This window comes from Peromyscus leucopus, chromosome 22, assembly GCF_004664715.2.
Source record: "Peromyscus leucopus breed LL Stock chromosome 22, UCI_PerLeu_2.1, whole genome shotgun sequence".
In the NCBI taxonomy this organism is placed as follows: domain Eukaryota; kingdom Metazoa; phylum Chordata; class Mammalia; order Rodentia; family Cricetidae; genus Peromyscus; species Peromyscus leucopus.
In genome coordinates this window covers 9965278-9983360 of record NC_051081.1, presented here as the reverse complement: position 1 = coordinate 9983360, position 18083 = coordinate 9965278, and the positions used below count along the sequence as shown (strand labels likewise).

General features: G+C 37.7%; 1 protein-coding gene across 7 annotated transcripts in view; it reads right to left on the bottom strand.

The window, feature by feature from the left end:
- LOC114684972 (protection of telomeres protein 1-like) overlaps positions 1-18083 on the bottom strand; it is a 47435-nt gene that overhangs the window by 20656 nt on the left and 8696 nt on the right. For 5 of the 7 annotated variants that reach the window (XR_005089709.1, XM_037197940.1, XM_037197942.1 and 2 more), the window contains exons 4-8: positions 16281-16329; positions 13677-13791; positions 8352-8482; positions 5046-5336; positions 1709-1864 (exon numbers count right to left, since the gene is read on the bottom strand). Coding sequence is in view for 6 of the 7 variants with exons in the window: in XM_037197940.1 (XP_037053835.1) it covers positions 1709-1864; positions 5046-5336; positions 8352-8482; positions 13677-13791; positions 16281-16289 (702 nt within the window). In the remaining variant the exon portion in view is untranslated. Of the gene's footprint in view, positions 1-1708; positions 1865-5045; positions 5337-8351; positions 8483-13676; positions 13792-16280; positions 16330-16606; positions 16767-18083 lie in introns of all 7 variants that reach the window. The other 2 variants (XM_028859525.2, XM_037197944.1) reach the window with 2 other exon arrangements.

The following is an 18083-nucleotide window of genomic DNA, read 5'->3' as shown; positions in this document are numbered from 1 at the left end:
TTTATTAGTAGAGCAGATTTTTGTAAGTTTGGAAGGACCAAAAAGAAGGCTGAAATTTGGGAAGAATTACATTAATAAACAGAGGCTTAACTATCAAAAACATAATTTCCTTCCTATTAACTTTTAAAGAAAATCATAGCCAGAAACTTCAGGGTTCTTCATGACATATGAAAAATTTCTCTAAAAATGAGTGTGAAAGACAAAGGCCAAGATCATTCTGCAGAGCAAAAGGTTGAGACAGCAGAGACACCAGAAGGTCCCACATGCAGTTTACTTCAGAGGAATCTGAAATAACTGCGGTAAAATCATCAGGAGGAAGTGTAAATAGTGAATGCACGGGTGTTTATTATCCTTCACCACAATGCATTATTAACAAGATTTATAAGCCAGCGAGAACTTGTCTTTTTCTGAACAGATCACAGAGAAAAGATGACAAGTTGCTATTATCAGAAATGCCTTCTGAAGACAATGTTGTATCTTGTTAAAGCTTGAGTAAATGTTATTATGAAATGTGCCTGATGCTTATTATTTGCTTAGTCTTGTCAGTAATACAGTAAGATTCTACAAGCAGAGGAATGACAAAAAAACAAAAAAAAAAGTATAGTTTAATCCCTGAAGACAAGCTTTCATGGTACCAGAAGGTGCCATGCAAGCTTCCAAAGGAGAGAAGCAACCAACAGTTCTACCCAGCTATGATGCCTCTGAACTACAACAATGACCAGCATGGCATAATAACCCTAAGTGTACAGCAGTAGCATGTATAGCTTAGTGGGAACCAACAGCTCTCTAAATGGACTTAATGCCACCTTAACAAGAGGGGAACCATGCCTGGTACTGGACATCTAGCCAACTACCCAGGGCTAGTGAAGTCATGGATCTTGGAGGAGTAGTTATCACCACTCATAAAGGAAATTTCTTTAAAATGGACAAGGATCATTTCAGAAAACAACAACCAAAATGTAGAATTGTAGAGTCTAGTCCCAATAAATACATGGACAGCACGTCTTGCAACTAAAGTTCAGGAATCATTTCAGAAGACAGGGAATAAATATTGTAAGAGCCAGAGGAACTGGAAATTTATGGTGACAATGTGTCTCCTATAAATATAAGAGAAACTAAACCCATGAAGTCTCATCACCATCACCAAGGCTGCCTAAACAACCTGAACAAAGATAATGCCAATAGATATGCTAATGTAGAAGAGAGAAAGCCCATGATGCTTCAACCCTAGACAAAAAAACTACAGGCAATGAAGGAGTGCCAAAAATGGGAGAAGTAGTCTCCAGGGACTAGCACACCAATTGGTTATCTAATATCAAATGGTCAGCAGTAAAACATACATGAAAACATGCATACAAATACATTATAATGGTCAAACAAACAGTATTTATATATTTATGAAACACACACAATCACATACACGTTAACAACAAAGAAAAAGAGGCCAAGAAGTTGAAGCACGCAAGGTATAATTACATTCTCTAATAAAAATTACAATGGAAAAAAATTATGAATGCATAAGATGGGTTCAGAGCTTTCTTTAACTTGGACACATACTTTTTATAAGCTTAAAAGCAGAAAACAAGTAAATATGAAATTAATTTCTACACTCTAAACAACAAATCGTCAACCAAAATTATATGAACAAAAATTACAAGTAAAAGGAACACAGAAACAAAACAGCATGCATCTTTCTAATCAACATCACCTTCAGGGATTTTGCCATTTGGACATGATTATCATAAACTACAACGTCTATCACCAGATTCTGTAGCCGCAGAATGTGACTTAAGTCACCTTCGAAAACAAGGTCTTGCATGCAGACTCTCCAAGAGGGAAACTTCGTCCTGGTGCCATCCCATACCTGCCATAGGGTGGTAAAGCAAAGCTTAAGAATCTTTATGCAAAAAGAGAGTCAAATTTAAAAATGAACAGATGTATGCTGGTATCTTTAATACTTTAAAACGAGATGTCCATCATTCTGTGACTGCGAAATGACTAAATATGAACTGTTGGTCATATACAAAATGTAGAAAGATATGAAGATGAAAAATCACCCTATGATCGCATACAAAACATTAACTTACTGTAGACTGACGTTTTTTTCTATTCTGTGCTCAATCATACCCTGCTCTCACCCCCACCCCCAGCTCTGGGTATGTATGACTTCTGCGTTATTACCAAAAGCAAAGATATGAGATGAAATAAAATTGTTAAAACCATGAGATTACACCTGTTTAAAACAGAAAATGCTTGGACAAATTATAACTGAAAAGCATTTGTTCAGTAACTACATAGTACAAATAAAAAACACAAAAAGTGTAATGATTTTTTAAAGATTTTTAAAAATTACTGAGTGCTGGAGAGCTGGCTCAGTAGTTGACAATGCATACTGCTCTTGCAGAAGCCATGAGTTTGGCTTCCACCACCCATGTCAAGCATCTTACAACTGCCTGTAACTCCAACCTGAGGGGATCAGACACACTCTCATGGCCTCTCCAGGCACCTGTATAAATGTGCACATTCCCATACATATACATATAATAAAAAAAATACATTCATAAACCTCTGGTAAAACATGGTGTTCTGGTTAACTTTAACTGTCAAATTGACACAGCCCCAATCATTTGAGAAGAGAGCCTCACTTAATGCCAAGATCAAACTGGCTTGTGTGCAGGGAACTATTTTGATTGTTGATGGATACAGGAGGACCCAGTCCACTGTGGGTAGCATAAGCTTGTCTACAAGTGGTATCATCCTCCATGATTTCTGCCATACTTACTGAATTTTGCATGAATTTAGAGGTAATTTGGTGTGGAATAGAAAGCTTCAAGTTCCTGACTGAGTATCTGCCCTGACTTCCTCTGGACTGTGATCTGGAAGTATAAACCAGATAAATCTTTCCCTTCCCTAGGTTACTTGTGGTCAGTGTTTTACCCCAACAACAGAAATAATACTAGAATGCATTGCTGCTGAGAAAAACTGATTATTAAAAAGGGGGGCACGGTTACTGTGGTATGATTGAAAAGGGAAATAATTATATTACTTTACATACTAACCAAGTTTAATTCAGACAGAATAATGTCTGCTTGCCTCTGTTTTTAATATTTAATTAAAAAATTATATCTGAGGCCATAAGTAATAGTGCACACCTTTAATTCCAGATACAGGCAGATCTCTGCAAGTTCGAGGCTAGCCTGGTCTATCTACACAGTTAGTTCCAGTACAGCCAGGGCTGTATAGAGAAACCATGTCTCCAAAAACAAAATTATTTCTGATACATGAGAAATTAAACACCAGAAAAAAAATTAAAACTCTATTCTCCAAAAGTAGTTAAGAGAATAATGTTGCCAAATATACTTCCAAAATCATTTTTGCTATTGTTCGAACATTTTCAGTATATAAATGAACGCATATTAATAAACAGACTATTATTAAAGTTTATTTTAACAAGTTCATGTCTGTAATTTTACTATATAGTCAGAGCCATTCTATCACACACAAATAGTTCACACAACAAGTTTTGCTGCAAGAGTACTTTTTCACACATTTAAAATTATTTCTATGAAGGAAATTTAAAAAATTAAAGTTGTTAGATGGTATGCAAAGACTTTGGACATATTTTAAAACTGTCATTAAAAAAGTTAACTTTCTTGCATTCCCCTGTCAACGCTGACTTTAAAATAATTCCTTGATCTTGTTCACACCCATCAATTCTGCAGCCTCAAGGTAGAGGAGCTGCCCAGGCTTCACCCCTAACTGAGGCGCAACTAGCAGCTGCTGGGGAGGAAGCTCAGCCACTGAGGTGAAGCATGCCCCAGAAAATGGCCCCCTCAAGCGCGTACGGGCAGTAAATGGACTTATGGGCTATTTAAATTTAAAAAAGCTAAGGACATGAAGTTGGGAGTGGGGTATTTTGTAGAGACAAGGGATAGAGGGAGATGTGGGAGGGAAATAATGACATTTTTTTGTATACAAGCATGAAATTCTCAAAGAATAAATTTAAAAAACATAATAAAGCCTTTCCCCAAGGTAAAAATTAGTTACTTGAGAGCTGGTTGGCTTATCTGAAAAAAGCTGTCTACTTACAGGGGTGCTTTAGAGAGAAAATGCACTTTTGCCTCTATCAGCTACAGGTGTCAGGCTTTAGCTCAAAATTTAAGTGTTTTTCTTAACATAATAGTCAAAAGGTGCTCTGTACACAGAGCCAGCATCTTCGTTCTTGGGCATGTTCAGAAGCTGATAAATGTCATGTGCTAATGTTACACTGGTCAGGGAACATGGGTGACTTATCTAACCGTAACTGATCATACATTGCTTTCAATTCAGTGTAGCCTTCCTTCATTCACTCACCTTAGATTAAATATTTACTTTCTCACAGCACAGTTCACATGAAGCTGCTACTTTCCATTTCGGTGTTCCTTTGAAATGTGCAGCAGTATCAGTAAGCCCCGAGTATTGTCTAAGCAAAATGACCCTCCATTGCTTGTCTGACTATTACAGGGGACAGAGAATTAAGCACGGGACCTTTGTCGAAGCAGTACTGCTGAAAAAAATCCTCTACAGTATGGCCAAACAAGGAATATGATTAAGTAACTACCTTCTGCAGGTCATTCATGGGCATTTATGTTACTGTATTCCCCCCCTCCCCCCCCCGGCTAATTTAAAAACAAGAATGACAAGAAACAGTGTTATCTATGCCCTCCCATGGGCCAGGCAGTGATGACAGGGGACAGAACTTAATTAGAATAGACCCTGATAGTAAATAGGTGACAACATAGCTGACTTTCACAAAGCAGCAGAAATACACAGGAGAGTCACTATGAGAACTCTGTGTTTCATTATTAAAATAAGAAATAAGAGCAGCATGTCACACCATTTGTAAAACAACACTGTTTTCTCTGGAGGGAAGCACAGAGAATGCAGTAGTACAGTACCAAGAATTTTAACTCAGTACAAAATAGTTTGGAAATATTCCATCAGAGTGCTGCAGCTCCTTATTGGCAGGTGGCACTAACATACAGCTTCAAGTATTTTAAATGTACCTTTAGAAGAAATGATGCTCCATCTACTTCTGCTTTGCCCAGGAGCTGACAGATCAGGTCACAGTACTGCATGGGTTGGACGTCAGAAAGCTGTAGTAAGGTGGAAGATGCTGAAAGGTGCGTGGATGCCCAAGCCCGCAAGGCTTCTACCATACTGTAGTCCTGAGCAGTGAAGTTAAAGCTTGTGCCTGAAGTGCGCAGTGTGACAGGAGACCCTATGGCGCCCTCAAGCGTCAAAGATGCAAAACCATAGGTGCTGATTGCCTGAAGTTTGTTTTTATATACTTGGATCTAAGAACGTGGGACAAAGCAGAAAACAAACAAAACAACTGATACAAAACCCAGGAACCAAAGAAACTTGAGATGTTAAGTTTTTCTAGTGGGAGAAGCAGGGTGATTCTTTACTACTTCTTACTGAATTAGTTGATGAAACAATACAACCAATGGATACTCTATCAGGGTACACAAGGATGTGAATTTTAACAAAGTAAAATTTATACTTTTTAAAACAGTAGCTAATGGTTGTCCTGATTCTACCAAACTTGAATTTTTACATTTATGTGTTCAATTTATTAAAGTACAATTTTCACTAGCGGAAAGTATAATGTGACACTTGTTTATGTGGTATAGTGAAACTTAGAACCTACAAATGTGTAAAGCAAGCACATGCAACAGGAGCTAAGTCACCCTTTCCATGAGTGTGTGGGGGCCATGTTGGAAGGACTTTCACTGTGCGCGTCTGCAGAATCATTAATGTACAACTATCAAATACATGGTGTTAGTATTTTCTTCATGAACTGGCTCTTGTTCATATAAAATGCTTCTTTTCTCTTCACAAATTTCTGGTAGTACTTCATGTCTGATAGTAAGATGTAATTATTTTATTTTCTTATTGCTTATTTTTTTTCCTACAGTTTTAGTTCCAAATTATGTCTCCATATTCAAAAGTGCACCTTGTAGGTAGCGCATGATTCTTGATAAAAATTTATCTATCTATACTTTCCTAGTAGCCAGGACATATTCACTCTAAAAATATTACAGTTACAGGTCCAGGAGCTCTGTACAGGGCCATTTCCCTTTTGACCCCCAGTCTGTGCTTTTCAACAACTGCTTCCTGTGGTTCCTTTGATATTCTTAGGATTCCATTTACTTCCCAGGGTATAAACAGCTCCTTGTGTCTCAGTGGCGCTGAATCACTATTTTCTACCACACTCCCTGCTGACCATCCCCACTGCCCTCTGCACACTCTACTACACAACAGCACTTGGTGCCACTGTCCTTTTACATGATTGCTCTGGCTTAGTCATTTATCTCAGTGAAATTACTAGGATAGAAATAACCAATAAAACTTCATATTTATTCACTCTCAAAGACTTCTGTCACTTCTTAACAAGTTTCTAGTTGGAAAGACTCCACTTTACTGAAGAATATTTTATTTAGATATTAAATTATAGGTAAATGAATTTTTATCAAAAACCAGTGCTACTGTTCTCCCACATGGAATACAGTTTCTCCATAATTGCGTGTGTGTGTGTGTGTGTGTGTGTGTGAGTGTGTGTGTGTGTGTGTGTGTGTGTGTGTGTGTGTGTGTACACATATCTCCCTTCACTTCTTATCTCCTGTACCTTAACTACATGGTAGTTACATTACTGGGTATTGTCCCGGAGGCCCATTGTGGTCTATTTATTTTTATCTAGTACTAGTTCTTCATACCTGGTAATGTATTTGGCTCTGTCTTCAATATCTAACCTATATTAACCCCTCCAGTAAACTTTTCATTTGTTGTTCCTATTAGATATTAAATTTCTATTTGTTTCTTTTTCAGATCCTATTTCTCCATTTCTAACTGATTTCTTTTTACTTATTTAAAATTTTTATTTGCTGAAAGTACTTTGCTTAATCTTTTGGGAAAAAATTACAATATCTACTGGGAAATTACTGTTTAATAGACTCTATGTCTGTGCCCCCAATGAATTCATTTGGGAAGTCCAATTGCTTTTTAAAAACTTCTTCTAAGCTCCTCTGCTTGTGTTTAGTGGTTTTTTTTTCTTTTTGATTAGACACTATAGTGAAATATTGCAAAGGTTCTAAGTATGTTATCCCCTCTTGAGGGGCAGGTTTGTTCATTTTGGCAACTTGCTAGCCGAGAGCTCCTGAAATGGACAAAAGCTTCAGTTTACGCCTTCTTAGGGTAAATTTGTAGGAAGCTCAGGGTTTCCCAAAAGCCCTTCCTCCTTAGTGGGACTCACTCTGCAAACAGCCTTCTTTGTGGAATCGTGTAGGTTTTAACAGATGTGCCCAAGAGGCCTTCCTACAGGATGACGGCCTTTGTGAGATAAGGCAAGATTTTGTGCTCTCTTACCCATATTGGACAAGGTACTTGCTACTGTTTGTGTGCAAGGCCTGCCACATGCTCCTGTGGTAGTAGCCCTGTCTGTGGACACTATGGAGCATCCAGCCTAGGTTGTTGGAACAAGGGACGTACCACCCCAATTACTAACTAGTCTTTTGTTTCCTCTGCTTCTTGCTCTGGCAGCCATGTGAAGAACAACGCCAACATCTCTACCATGAAACTGAGCCAAACTGAAGTTTTCTTTCCGAAGCTGCATCTGATAATATTTTGTCGGAGTAATAAGGCAAAAGAATACAGTGTTAACGAGGCCTCGCCAGGCTGTCCCTGCAGCACCCTGTAGCATCCCTTCTGCTGCACTTCTCCTGTTCCCTGTTCTTGTAATCCTCAACTGACCTTGCCCTGTACGTACAGCACAGCTTTTAGTCAGAAGTACGCATGGGCAAAAAGCAGACTCCCAGTACATTCTGTATAGCCTTTTCCCTCTAGTACTTTGTGTGCATGAGTCAAGTTCCTCTAGTTGAACTGAATTTTAATCTTGTCTGTCTCAGTTTACCAGGACTACACAGCTCACACTTCAGGAGTCTAAAGTCAGAAAGGGCAACAGTAAGACCCCAACTAAAATAAAATTAAATTAATCAAAAAGAAGTTACAAGGCTGTATGCCCCTATCTTTGACAAATTTTACATGGAAACTTGATAACATCAACTATATTTGGAAGTGAGAGGACAAACTGGAGCGAGTCAGAATCACAGCTTGCAATGCATGTTTCGGGAAAGACAGCAGATGATTCATTTAAATAACTGATAACTGATACCATTTACATTTCTTATCTCTTGAAATGTGCTTACTGTTTCTCTCTAAGAAGGCAGCCATATAGTTAGTACTAGATACTTTCGGAGAACAATGCAGACTTCTTGTCTAGTAAATGTAGACTGCAGAAAGTATGAACATACCTTCAACCCACGGAAACAAACAATGTCTCCAACATTATAAATGACTGGAAGGTCTTCGTAGTTCCTACTAAAGAGCATGCATGTTAACTTCACATTTGTCTGGTCCACAATTGTTACAATTGAACAATAATCTAAGAAACAAAAAATAATTAACACAAATTAAGTTATTTGAAAGCATAAAATAAGAATATGCTTATTTAAGAATGCCAAACAAATATTACTCTTCCCTATTATTGCCTTTTTAAAAAAATGTGATACCACTGCCAAATTAATCCACAAAAATTAACTTTAAGACATGTAATGAAATAAAAATAAATATTCTACACAATTTTTAGGGAAAAAAATAACTTTTTCATCACTTTAAAATGAAGAAGGTAGAAGAGCAAATCATTCCCACTAAATATCCAAAGAAATTAATCAATATAGACATTTTTAAATAAATAAATACATAAAAGTCAATAAGGAAAAAGGAAGCAATGCCATTCAAAAAGAATAACATATTCCAGAGTAAAAAAATCTGATCTAAAATATTCCTTCTGAAAATACTGACATCTGGAGGCAGTATGCCTACACTTGTTGGCTCTCAAAAAATCTAATACAGAAACAAGTGAGGCAGGAGATGGGCCCAAACAGGAAGCAAAAGCAGGATTAAGATACTTCTCAGCACTGTTCTCCAGAAACCTGGCTTCAGAAGTTACAGACCAAGCCTGAGAAAGGAAACTGCACCTAGGATATTTATACAATGAGGAGCGAAAGTGAGGCTCAGCATACATCAGTCACTTAAAAAGACGGCAAGGGCAAAAAGCCATCTGCTAGAATAGGAAGTCAGGAGATTTTCCACCAGTTTTGTAATTAATGAGAAAAAAATAACAAATCTCCTGATTTGTGGAGAATAGTACCAATACAGTCAGTGAAGCTCAGAACCATTTGATTCTCCTTGTTTTTTTTATTTTGTCCAGTGTTTGGTATGCAGACTCTGGAGACTGAGGGAGGAATAAGGGTATATGGACACTTAAAACATACTTAACAATGAAAAATTAGATTGGAACATTTGCCCTCCTATGAAGAACAAATAATGAAAAATTAAAGAAATCAGGGTAGGCAAGTTCTTAGTTGGAGCTTCTATTGCTGTGATGAAACACCATGGCTAAAAATAACTTGGAGAGGAAAGAGTTTATTTCAGCTTACGCTTCCAGATCACAGTTCATTACTGAGGGATGTCAGGGCAGGAACTGGAGGCAGGAACATGATAGGCCATGGGTGAATGGTGCTTACTGGCTTGTTCCCCAACGCTGTTTCAGCATCCTTTCTTATACAGCCCAGGGCCACCTGCCACCACCCACATTGGGCTGAATTTCCCATACGAATCCTCAATCAAGAAAACACAACTACAGACTTGCCAACAGTCAATCTGATGGAGGCATTTTCCCAATTAAGACTGCTCTCTTGGGCTGGAGAGATGGCTCAGTGGTTAAGAGTACTGGCTGCTCTTCCAGAGGTCCTGAGTTCAGTTCTCAGCAACCACATGGTGGCTCACAACCATCTGTAATGAGATCTGGTGTCCTCTTCTGGCCTTCAGGTACATATGCAGAGCACTTATACAGAAAATATAAATAAATAAAAAAATTTACAAACAAATAAAAAAAAGATTGCTCTCTTTCCAGAAACATCTAGCTTTGTGGCAAGATGGCAAAAACCAACCATCAGAGGGTGGTAATTTCCCAGATTAAAAAAAATATATATACTTATCCAGCAACGTGAAATTTCAGTGGTAAAGTGAACATAAACATCATTTATCACTTCTCTTCTTGTACTTTACTTTTATGAGTTAATTCTTTAACTAATTCTTAAATTCAAAGTATTTTTTGTACAATATATTCTGATCAGTTTTCCCTTCCCCAGCTCCTCTCAGATCCTCTCCACCTAAATCCATATCCTTTCTTTCCCTATCTCATTAGAAAACAAACAGGCAACAAAATCAAAAGCAGAATAGAACAAAACATTAGAAAAAAGAGCCAAAGAAAAAGCACAAGAAACACATACACACAGAGAAACACACATACACAGAAATACCATAAAAAAAAAAAACAAAATCAGAAAGCATAATATATAAACTGTACAAAAACAAAATAAAAGACACACACACACACACACACACAGAAAAAAAAAACCCCTCCTAAAATACCATTGAGTTCATTTTATATTTGCCATCTATTGCTGGGCATGGGGCCTACCCTTAACTACAGTTTATATACCCAGTGATACTCTACTGGAGAAAACTAATAGCTTCTGTGTTAGGGATGGGGGCTTGTGTTCATTTCCCCTCTCAGCACTGGGACTCCATCTGGCCTAGACCTGTGCATGCTGCCAGTCTCTGAATTTATATGTGCATCAGTGCTGTTGTGTCTGGAAGGCTTGGTTCCCTTGCATTCTTTCTGTCTCCTTTTCCATAGGGTTCTCAGAGCCCACAGGGGAAGAATTTGATGGAGACATTCCATTTAGGGCTAAGTGTTCCAAGGTCTCTAACTCTGTATATTGTCTCGCTGTGGATCTCTGTTTTTTTTATTTCATCTGCTGATGATGGCTGAGCAAGACACTGAACTATAAGTACAACAGAATGTTATTATGAGTCTGCTATATTCTGTTAGCAGAACAGTATTAGTTTTCTCTTCGGTCATTGCTGTAGGTTTGTTTGCCTTTCTCCTCTTATAGCATGCAAAGCACTATGAACACTAGTGAGTAAGGGTGAAGATTATATATACAGAAACATGTTCCTAAAAACATTAAACACATTTGGCCACTGTTCTGATGTAGCATTACCATCTCTGTCTTAGTTAGGTTTTTATTGCTGTGAAGAGACACTATGACCACAGCAAGTCTTAGAAAGAAAACATTTAATTCAGGGGCTCCCTTACAGTTTCAGAGGTTCAGTCAATTATCGTCATGGCAGGGAGCATGGTGGCATGCAGGTAGAGGTGGTACTGGAGCTGAGAGTCCTACATCTTGACTCAGAGGCTACAGGAAGTTAACTGACTCACTGGGTGGTATCCTGAGTATATGAAACCTCAAAGCCTGTCCCCACAGTGACACACTTCCTCCAACAAGGCCATACCCACTCCAACAAAGCCACACTTCACAACAGTGCCACTCCCTGTGAGATTATGGGGGCCAAATACATTTGGACTACCACAATCCCTAAGGTACTTACTGAAGCACTTGCAGTTTCTCAAACTGCACCATGTGCCTAACTCTGCAGCTGGGTTTTCACACACTACAAAAGCTCCTGCTGAAACTGCCCATGCTGTAACTAGAATTGAAGCCACATCTTTTCAATTTTAGCCCATTTCTTACTAATGGTGAGAGAACAAGGAATTTTCTAGTCAAACATGTGGCTGCTTTGCCAGAAACAATGGTGTACTTTGATAACTTGGCACTTTTACAAAGAATCTTCACTGAGGCTGAGAAGAGAAGCCTTGGCTACCCACATGCACACATATGTGCATGGGTACAAAGACTATATAGTGCTGCCTTCCTATCTAGATCATATCACACAACCATAAAGAGTCATGCTGATGACAGAATGACATCTTCAAGAATCCAAAAGGAAAGCAAGGGAGATATCTTGGTCAGGGAGGTGCTTGCTAAGTAATCTGGAGGACTCATGTTTAATCCCCAGAACCTAGATACAAAACAAAACAAAAATCTCAGTTATGGTGGCATTTGGTAATAGGTAACCAATCTGTGTGATTTTCCCTGGGGAAGGCTATTTCTTTGTTCTCAGCTTTCCTCGGTTGCCCATAGTTCTTTATGTATGGCTGAGGCTTCCAGGGCTTTCCCTGTCTGCTTTGGTGTGTCTCGAGTTCAGCACACATTTAGGCAGTCATGGTGCTGAGACTTGACAGGTGCAGCCTACTGGTGTGATCTACTTCATAATTATTCCCAGATTCAACAGTCTTCACATTGTCATCCATCCATAAAGAAAAGCATTATACTGTACACTGGTTAAATAAGAAAATAAGATTCCTCCCTCTTCAGGCCACTCAAGCTCATTCCTATAGATATTTGAGGACTGATTTTTTTTTTTTCCTTTTTCTATTTAAAAAGAAAGCCCCTGGGATTTTTTAAGAGTGATTGTGATATATCATCACATTGCTTTGAAGACTGTAAACTTAAGACTATTGAGCCTTGCTATCTATGGGCATAGGACATTATTTCACTTGTTTGTGTCATCTCTAATTGATCCCAGCAATATTCTGTATTGTTTGGAGTACAAGCCTTGATTTCCTTCATTCCTACATGCACTACACTATTGATGCTACTCTAAATCATACTGCTCTGTTAACCTCTGAAACTGTTCATCACTGCTATGCAGAAATACAATTAATATAATGCTAATTTTGAATCTGGGAACTTTGGTGAACCCATTTATTAGTTCTCAAAGGTACTACCTGGCATAGTATTTAGGGTTTTCTACTTATGAGACTACATTCTTTACAAACACAATTTAATTTCTTCTTTCCCAATTAGCTGCCATTGTTTTATACCCCAGCTCTCCCCAAATGGCTTTAGCTAAGACTAACACCATGGGAAATACAGCAGCAAAGCACTGGCCACACCTGACAAACTGCCCTTGTTACTGACTGGTATTAATGTTGCTGTAAGAGACTCATATGTCAAGGTAAAGTTGTGATAATTTCTTCTACACTATCGACATTGAGCTTCTGTAATGACAACCTTTGATTTTTTTTTTTTTTTTAATATTGTGTGTATGTTTCTCACAGGTATTTTCTTTGTGCTTAACATGGGGCTCAAATAATATACTTTATAATAACAGCAATCTATTCTAAGGTTGTAGACATTTAATCTCAATAACATAAAAGTAATCTTTCACTTCCCCTCCCAGTATCTTATCATCTTATCATCTCAACAAAGCCTACAGGTATGCTATAGTTATCTATTATTTCTGTTTACTTTTCATTTCTCTGCCAGACTTGAGAGTGACTGATGTGTGATCATTACAGTACTGGAGTGTTCAGTATTTGGTAACACATTTATCTTCATCAACAGATTTTATACTTCTATATGTTTTCATGTCACTTAGCACCCTTCTGAAAATTATATTTGTATTGTGTTGAAGAAGACTCTGGAATTCAAAGACCAATTCACTTCATAAATTAAAATGGCCAAAGAATACATATGAGTTTCATTAGGCAACTGAAAATCAGGATTGACAATGTTCTGAGACCTAGGTCACTGAAGGAATTGTGGCCCTGAGACCAACAATGAAGCTCTTGTCCATAAGACACTCCCAACTCTGACACCTACCGGTTCCCTTGCTTAGGTACGGAGGCTTAAAGAACTTCACAACACCACAGACATTGACAACTGTGCCATCCTTAAGTACATTCAGGGGTGTGTATGTAAAAGGTGCTACTGGGACCTAAAGAAAGAAAAGACAGCAGATTTACCAGCCAGTATTTATATTTAGAGTATTATGATAATACCTATATATTACTAAGCTTGTATCATTTCATTTTAAAAGATTTCTCCGAAAGAAAATGACTTTGGAGTGAGGGGTGATGTTGGGTCAATAATGCACAGCTTCAGAAGGATTACCACACATACCAACTAGATTTCTTGAAACAATTCTGCTGATAAACAGAAATCAACACACCAGTCTATAAAAGTTTAAACATTAATTATATTTCTTTAACAAGAAAGAACAAAAGACTCCATTGAAATAAGCTGAAGCAGTAACAGAAAGGAAATACTTTTAACTCAATGTTACAGCTCTAAGAGAATCTTCCTGATGGAGATGACTAAGTGTGGTGACATTTCTGGATACACAGAGGGCCTACCAGAGCTCTGTGCCATCCAGGACCTGAAGCTCAATTATGATATAGCAATGCTCAGCAAAACAAACAGGAAAGATCTGTGCCTGAGCGCTCAAAAGAGACCTGTATTCTACCTTAACGAGCTTATCCTTGACACTGACATGAATGGGAAAGCCAGCACAGCTTAGGAATATGAACCACTATTACTCAAAAATCCAACCAACCAAATAAACAATAAAACACTCTGAAATTATTAATTTGGCATTCCATTGAAATTAGTCACTACCTATTTATATAGCTAAGATACACTTCAGTATAAATTAATAAATGGATTTTTTTGCATAGTCATCCTCTTACAAGTTGGGTTAATATACTCTTGAATGGAAATTATCAGTGAACATTATGCATCAATTTACATAATAATTACAAATGAGCAAGTAGTTAATTTGTTTCCTTGCTGACAGTAAAGTGTGATTTCCCAAGAGGAGTCTCCAGGGGGTAGGAGGCACAGAAATCCTTCTGACCTTAAGAGACAAACTTTGTTAGGGGAAAGTTAATAGGCTAGGTAAGGGGAGTGATGAGCAAATGTGCATCATTGATAGATGGTAACATGGAAACTAAACAAAACCACAAACTTACAAGCAATTGTACATAACCTACATCAGAGATCTGCAAGCAGCCTGACAAGCTGATGTAAAAGCTGTGTCTAATATCTACAACAGGCATAGAGTATTCACAGCATCCTACTATGTGTTCAACTGATAACTGATCTCACATTCCCTCTTTCATCACAGTGCTTGCTAAGGTACGTTATTGCTCTATGACAAGTCCTAAGAGAACGAGAATGTTCCTGTCTAATAGGGGGTGACAAACAGGATGGCAAATACAGAAATTATGTATGACCAGTACAGCTATGAAATAAGATTTTATTTTCTGGCTTGAGGTATAGTGTCCTCATGAGACACAGGATGTGATCCTCCTGCCTCATTCTCTTGCATTCTGGCATGCATGTGCCACCACACTTAACCAAGAGCTATTTGTTTATTTATGTTTGTTTATTTTTGTTTTTTTGAGACAGAGTTTCTCTGTGTAGTCCTTCCTGGCTGTCCTGCAGCTCACTGTGTAGACCAAGCTGGCCTCAAACTCAGATCCACCTGTCTCTGCCTCCTAAATGCTGGGATTTAAAAGGTGTGCACTACTCTACCCAGCTACTAAGAACTACTTTTATTATTTATTTATTTACTTTTATTTTAATAGTCACACATGACAAGCCTTTATGGCATTAGACTGCATAGATCCCCTTACATATATTAAAACATATTTATGAAAAAGCTACAGGATTTATATTATTATATATGGTAATAAACTAAAGATAATCTGGTGCCGGGCAGTGGTGGCACACGCCTTTAATCCCAGCACTCGGGAGGCAGAGGCAGGCGGATCTCTCTGAGTTCGAGGCCAGCCTGGGCTACCAAGTGAGTTCCAGGAAAGGTGCAAAGCTACACAGAGAAACCCTGTCTCGAAAAAACCAAAAAAAAAAAAAAAAAAAAAAAAAAAAAAGAAAGAAAATTTAAAAAGTATTTTTTTAAAGAATGGATTTTAGTAACACATGGCCTTCTTTCACTCAGCTGTGCCTATGGGAGTCTTTCCATTGCTGCTTTAGACACCAAACTTGTATAAAACAATAAAAAATTGGTTAAAGAATTTATCACAAGTAACAAAAGTTTTCATTGGTACAATCTGTTAAGTCACAATTCAGCACATAAAAGCCTAATATAATACAAGCTGACAAAAAGCAAAAGAAAAGAATTTGCTTTTGGTTTAAACTAATAAAAACTGCAATGCCTTCATAAAGTATGAGTGTAGACCTTATGCAGATATTTTTAGATAATGCAGGCAACAAAACAATTACTAGGTAAATATAGAACTATAATACAACATCATCATACAAAAAAAGTGAAGGTATCAGTTTTCCATTGTATTGACAATAAAGTATATTTCAAGTATAAAGTAAGCTAATTTAAAATCAAAGTATAAAGTAGATCCAATGTGTGTGTACATTGTGTATCCTAAATGAAATTAAATATCATCTTACCAAAGACATTGTTTCTGTGGAAAATCCCCTTATAGATTTACCAAAAACCCTGAAAACAAAAGAGAAAAGGCTTATTTGTATGCATGCTATCTCCAATGTGATCACAGACTTTCAAATAGGGTTAACTATACATTTAACAATACTCAAATACTCTACAATGTTGCTCACAAATGTGACTCCAGCTGCAGGGGCTGACTCCCCTACCCCAACTTGGACACATACATATATATAATTATAAAAGTTCTAAGAGGTAGAAAATTGGAGTTGGTACTCAATTTTTCTCCCTGTACAGAACCACACGCAGACTTTTCCCAAGTAATACTCACCATCACAAATTTGACCATCTTCAAGCTTATTCATTATGTTTTATTATCACAGAAAGAAACCTCAAGCCATGTAAGGCCTTTTGGAATACTAAAATCATTAGGTTGACCTGCAGGCTCAACTGTGCCTCACTGAAGCTTTTACCACAGAGGCAGTTTACAACTGTGGTAGGGAAGAAAGTGAAAAAGAAGGAAATGATTATGTTCACAAAGAATAAAGTGAGAGAAAAATTCATTTCCCCTAAAAGTGCCAAATGCTTAATTTAAAAAGAACTTAAGTTTCTATCAAAAGTACCTGCAAGTAGAAATAACTGCAAACAGTGACATGAGATCTGGATGTCTATGTTTTTATAAGCCTCGTTATTAAATATGCTGAAAGGACATTTCCAACAACAAGAGACTAAATAGGGGTTGGGGATTTAGCTCAGTGGTAGAGTGCTTGCCTAGCAAGCACAAGCCCCTGGGTTGGGTCCTCAGCTCCAGAAAAAAAAAAAAAAGACAAAATAACAAGGGACTAAATATAGAATGGTCGTCACAAGGCTGAACACTCAGAAGATTAGTTTGTTAAGCACATGCTACAAGGTTCATTCAGTACTTGAATCACCCACAATGCATTTCTCTGTCACTGAGAGATACATGACTACAGGTTTATAAGAGCCTCATTTCTACATGGAGTCATTCAAAAAGCAGGAACCCATTTAATTCTTTTTTTTAATTTAAAACGTTCAACTGTTAGGGACCCAGAAAATGCTGCTCTCATGTATTCTGCTTTGGACCTCAAACTGAGAGCATTCAGGGAACAGCAGAGGGCTTTGTCTGAGGTTCCCTAACCTAATGAGAGACAAGAAGGACCAAAGGCAGAAACCCCCACTTTGCCCGTTTGGGTAACTTCATTAACCAAGCCCAGACATGGCAGAGAGGAAGAAACTAACAACCCAATGTCACAGTCAAGCACAGAGGAACTCTGTGTTATCTACTGCTTAGGTGATTTTTTTTTTCTATTTTATTGGGGTAAATAGTAAATAATTCTGAAGGGGAGAAGAGGGTATTCAAGCCTCAAACTCCAGTCCTTCTTTCAATGTGTTGTTGTTTTTTACGACTCATGTGCACTGTTAACAGTTTTATTTCCTGCTAATCTGTCTATTGTCAGTTTATTTTGGCAAATTCAATTCAATGAGAACGTTTCAAATTCCACATGTAACTTAAAAACCCAGTTAGACTAAGCAGTTCACTCAGACTTACAGAAACTGTATTCTATCCAAAACATGACAAGAGAGTAAAGGTGTACACTTATATAAACAGTCGGTTGAAAAATTTTAAATGCCATCAAGACTATGCAAGTGCTTATTACCTCTGCTTGCTATTGACAAGACTACAAATCCAGACCCTGCAATGGTGTCCAACATGGGAAAATAATTTTCCTTCAATCAGTAAATATGTATAACTCTGAACATCACAAGTGCACATTCATAGAATGTTT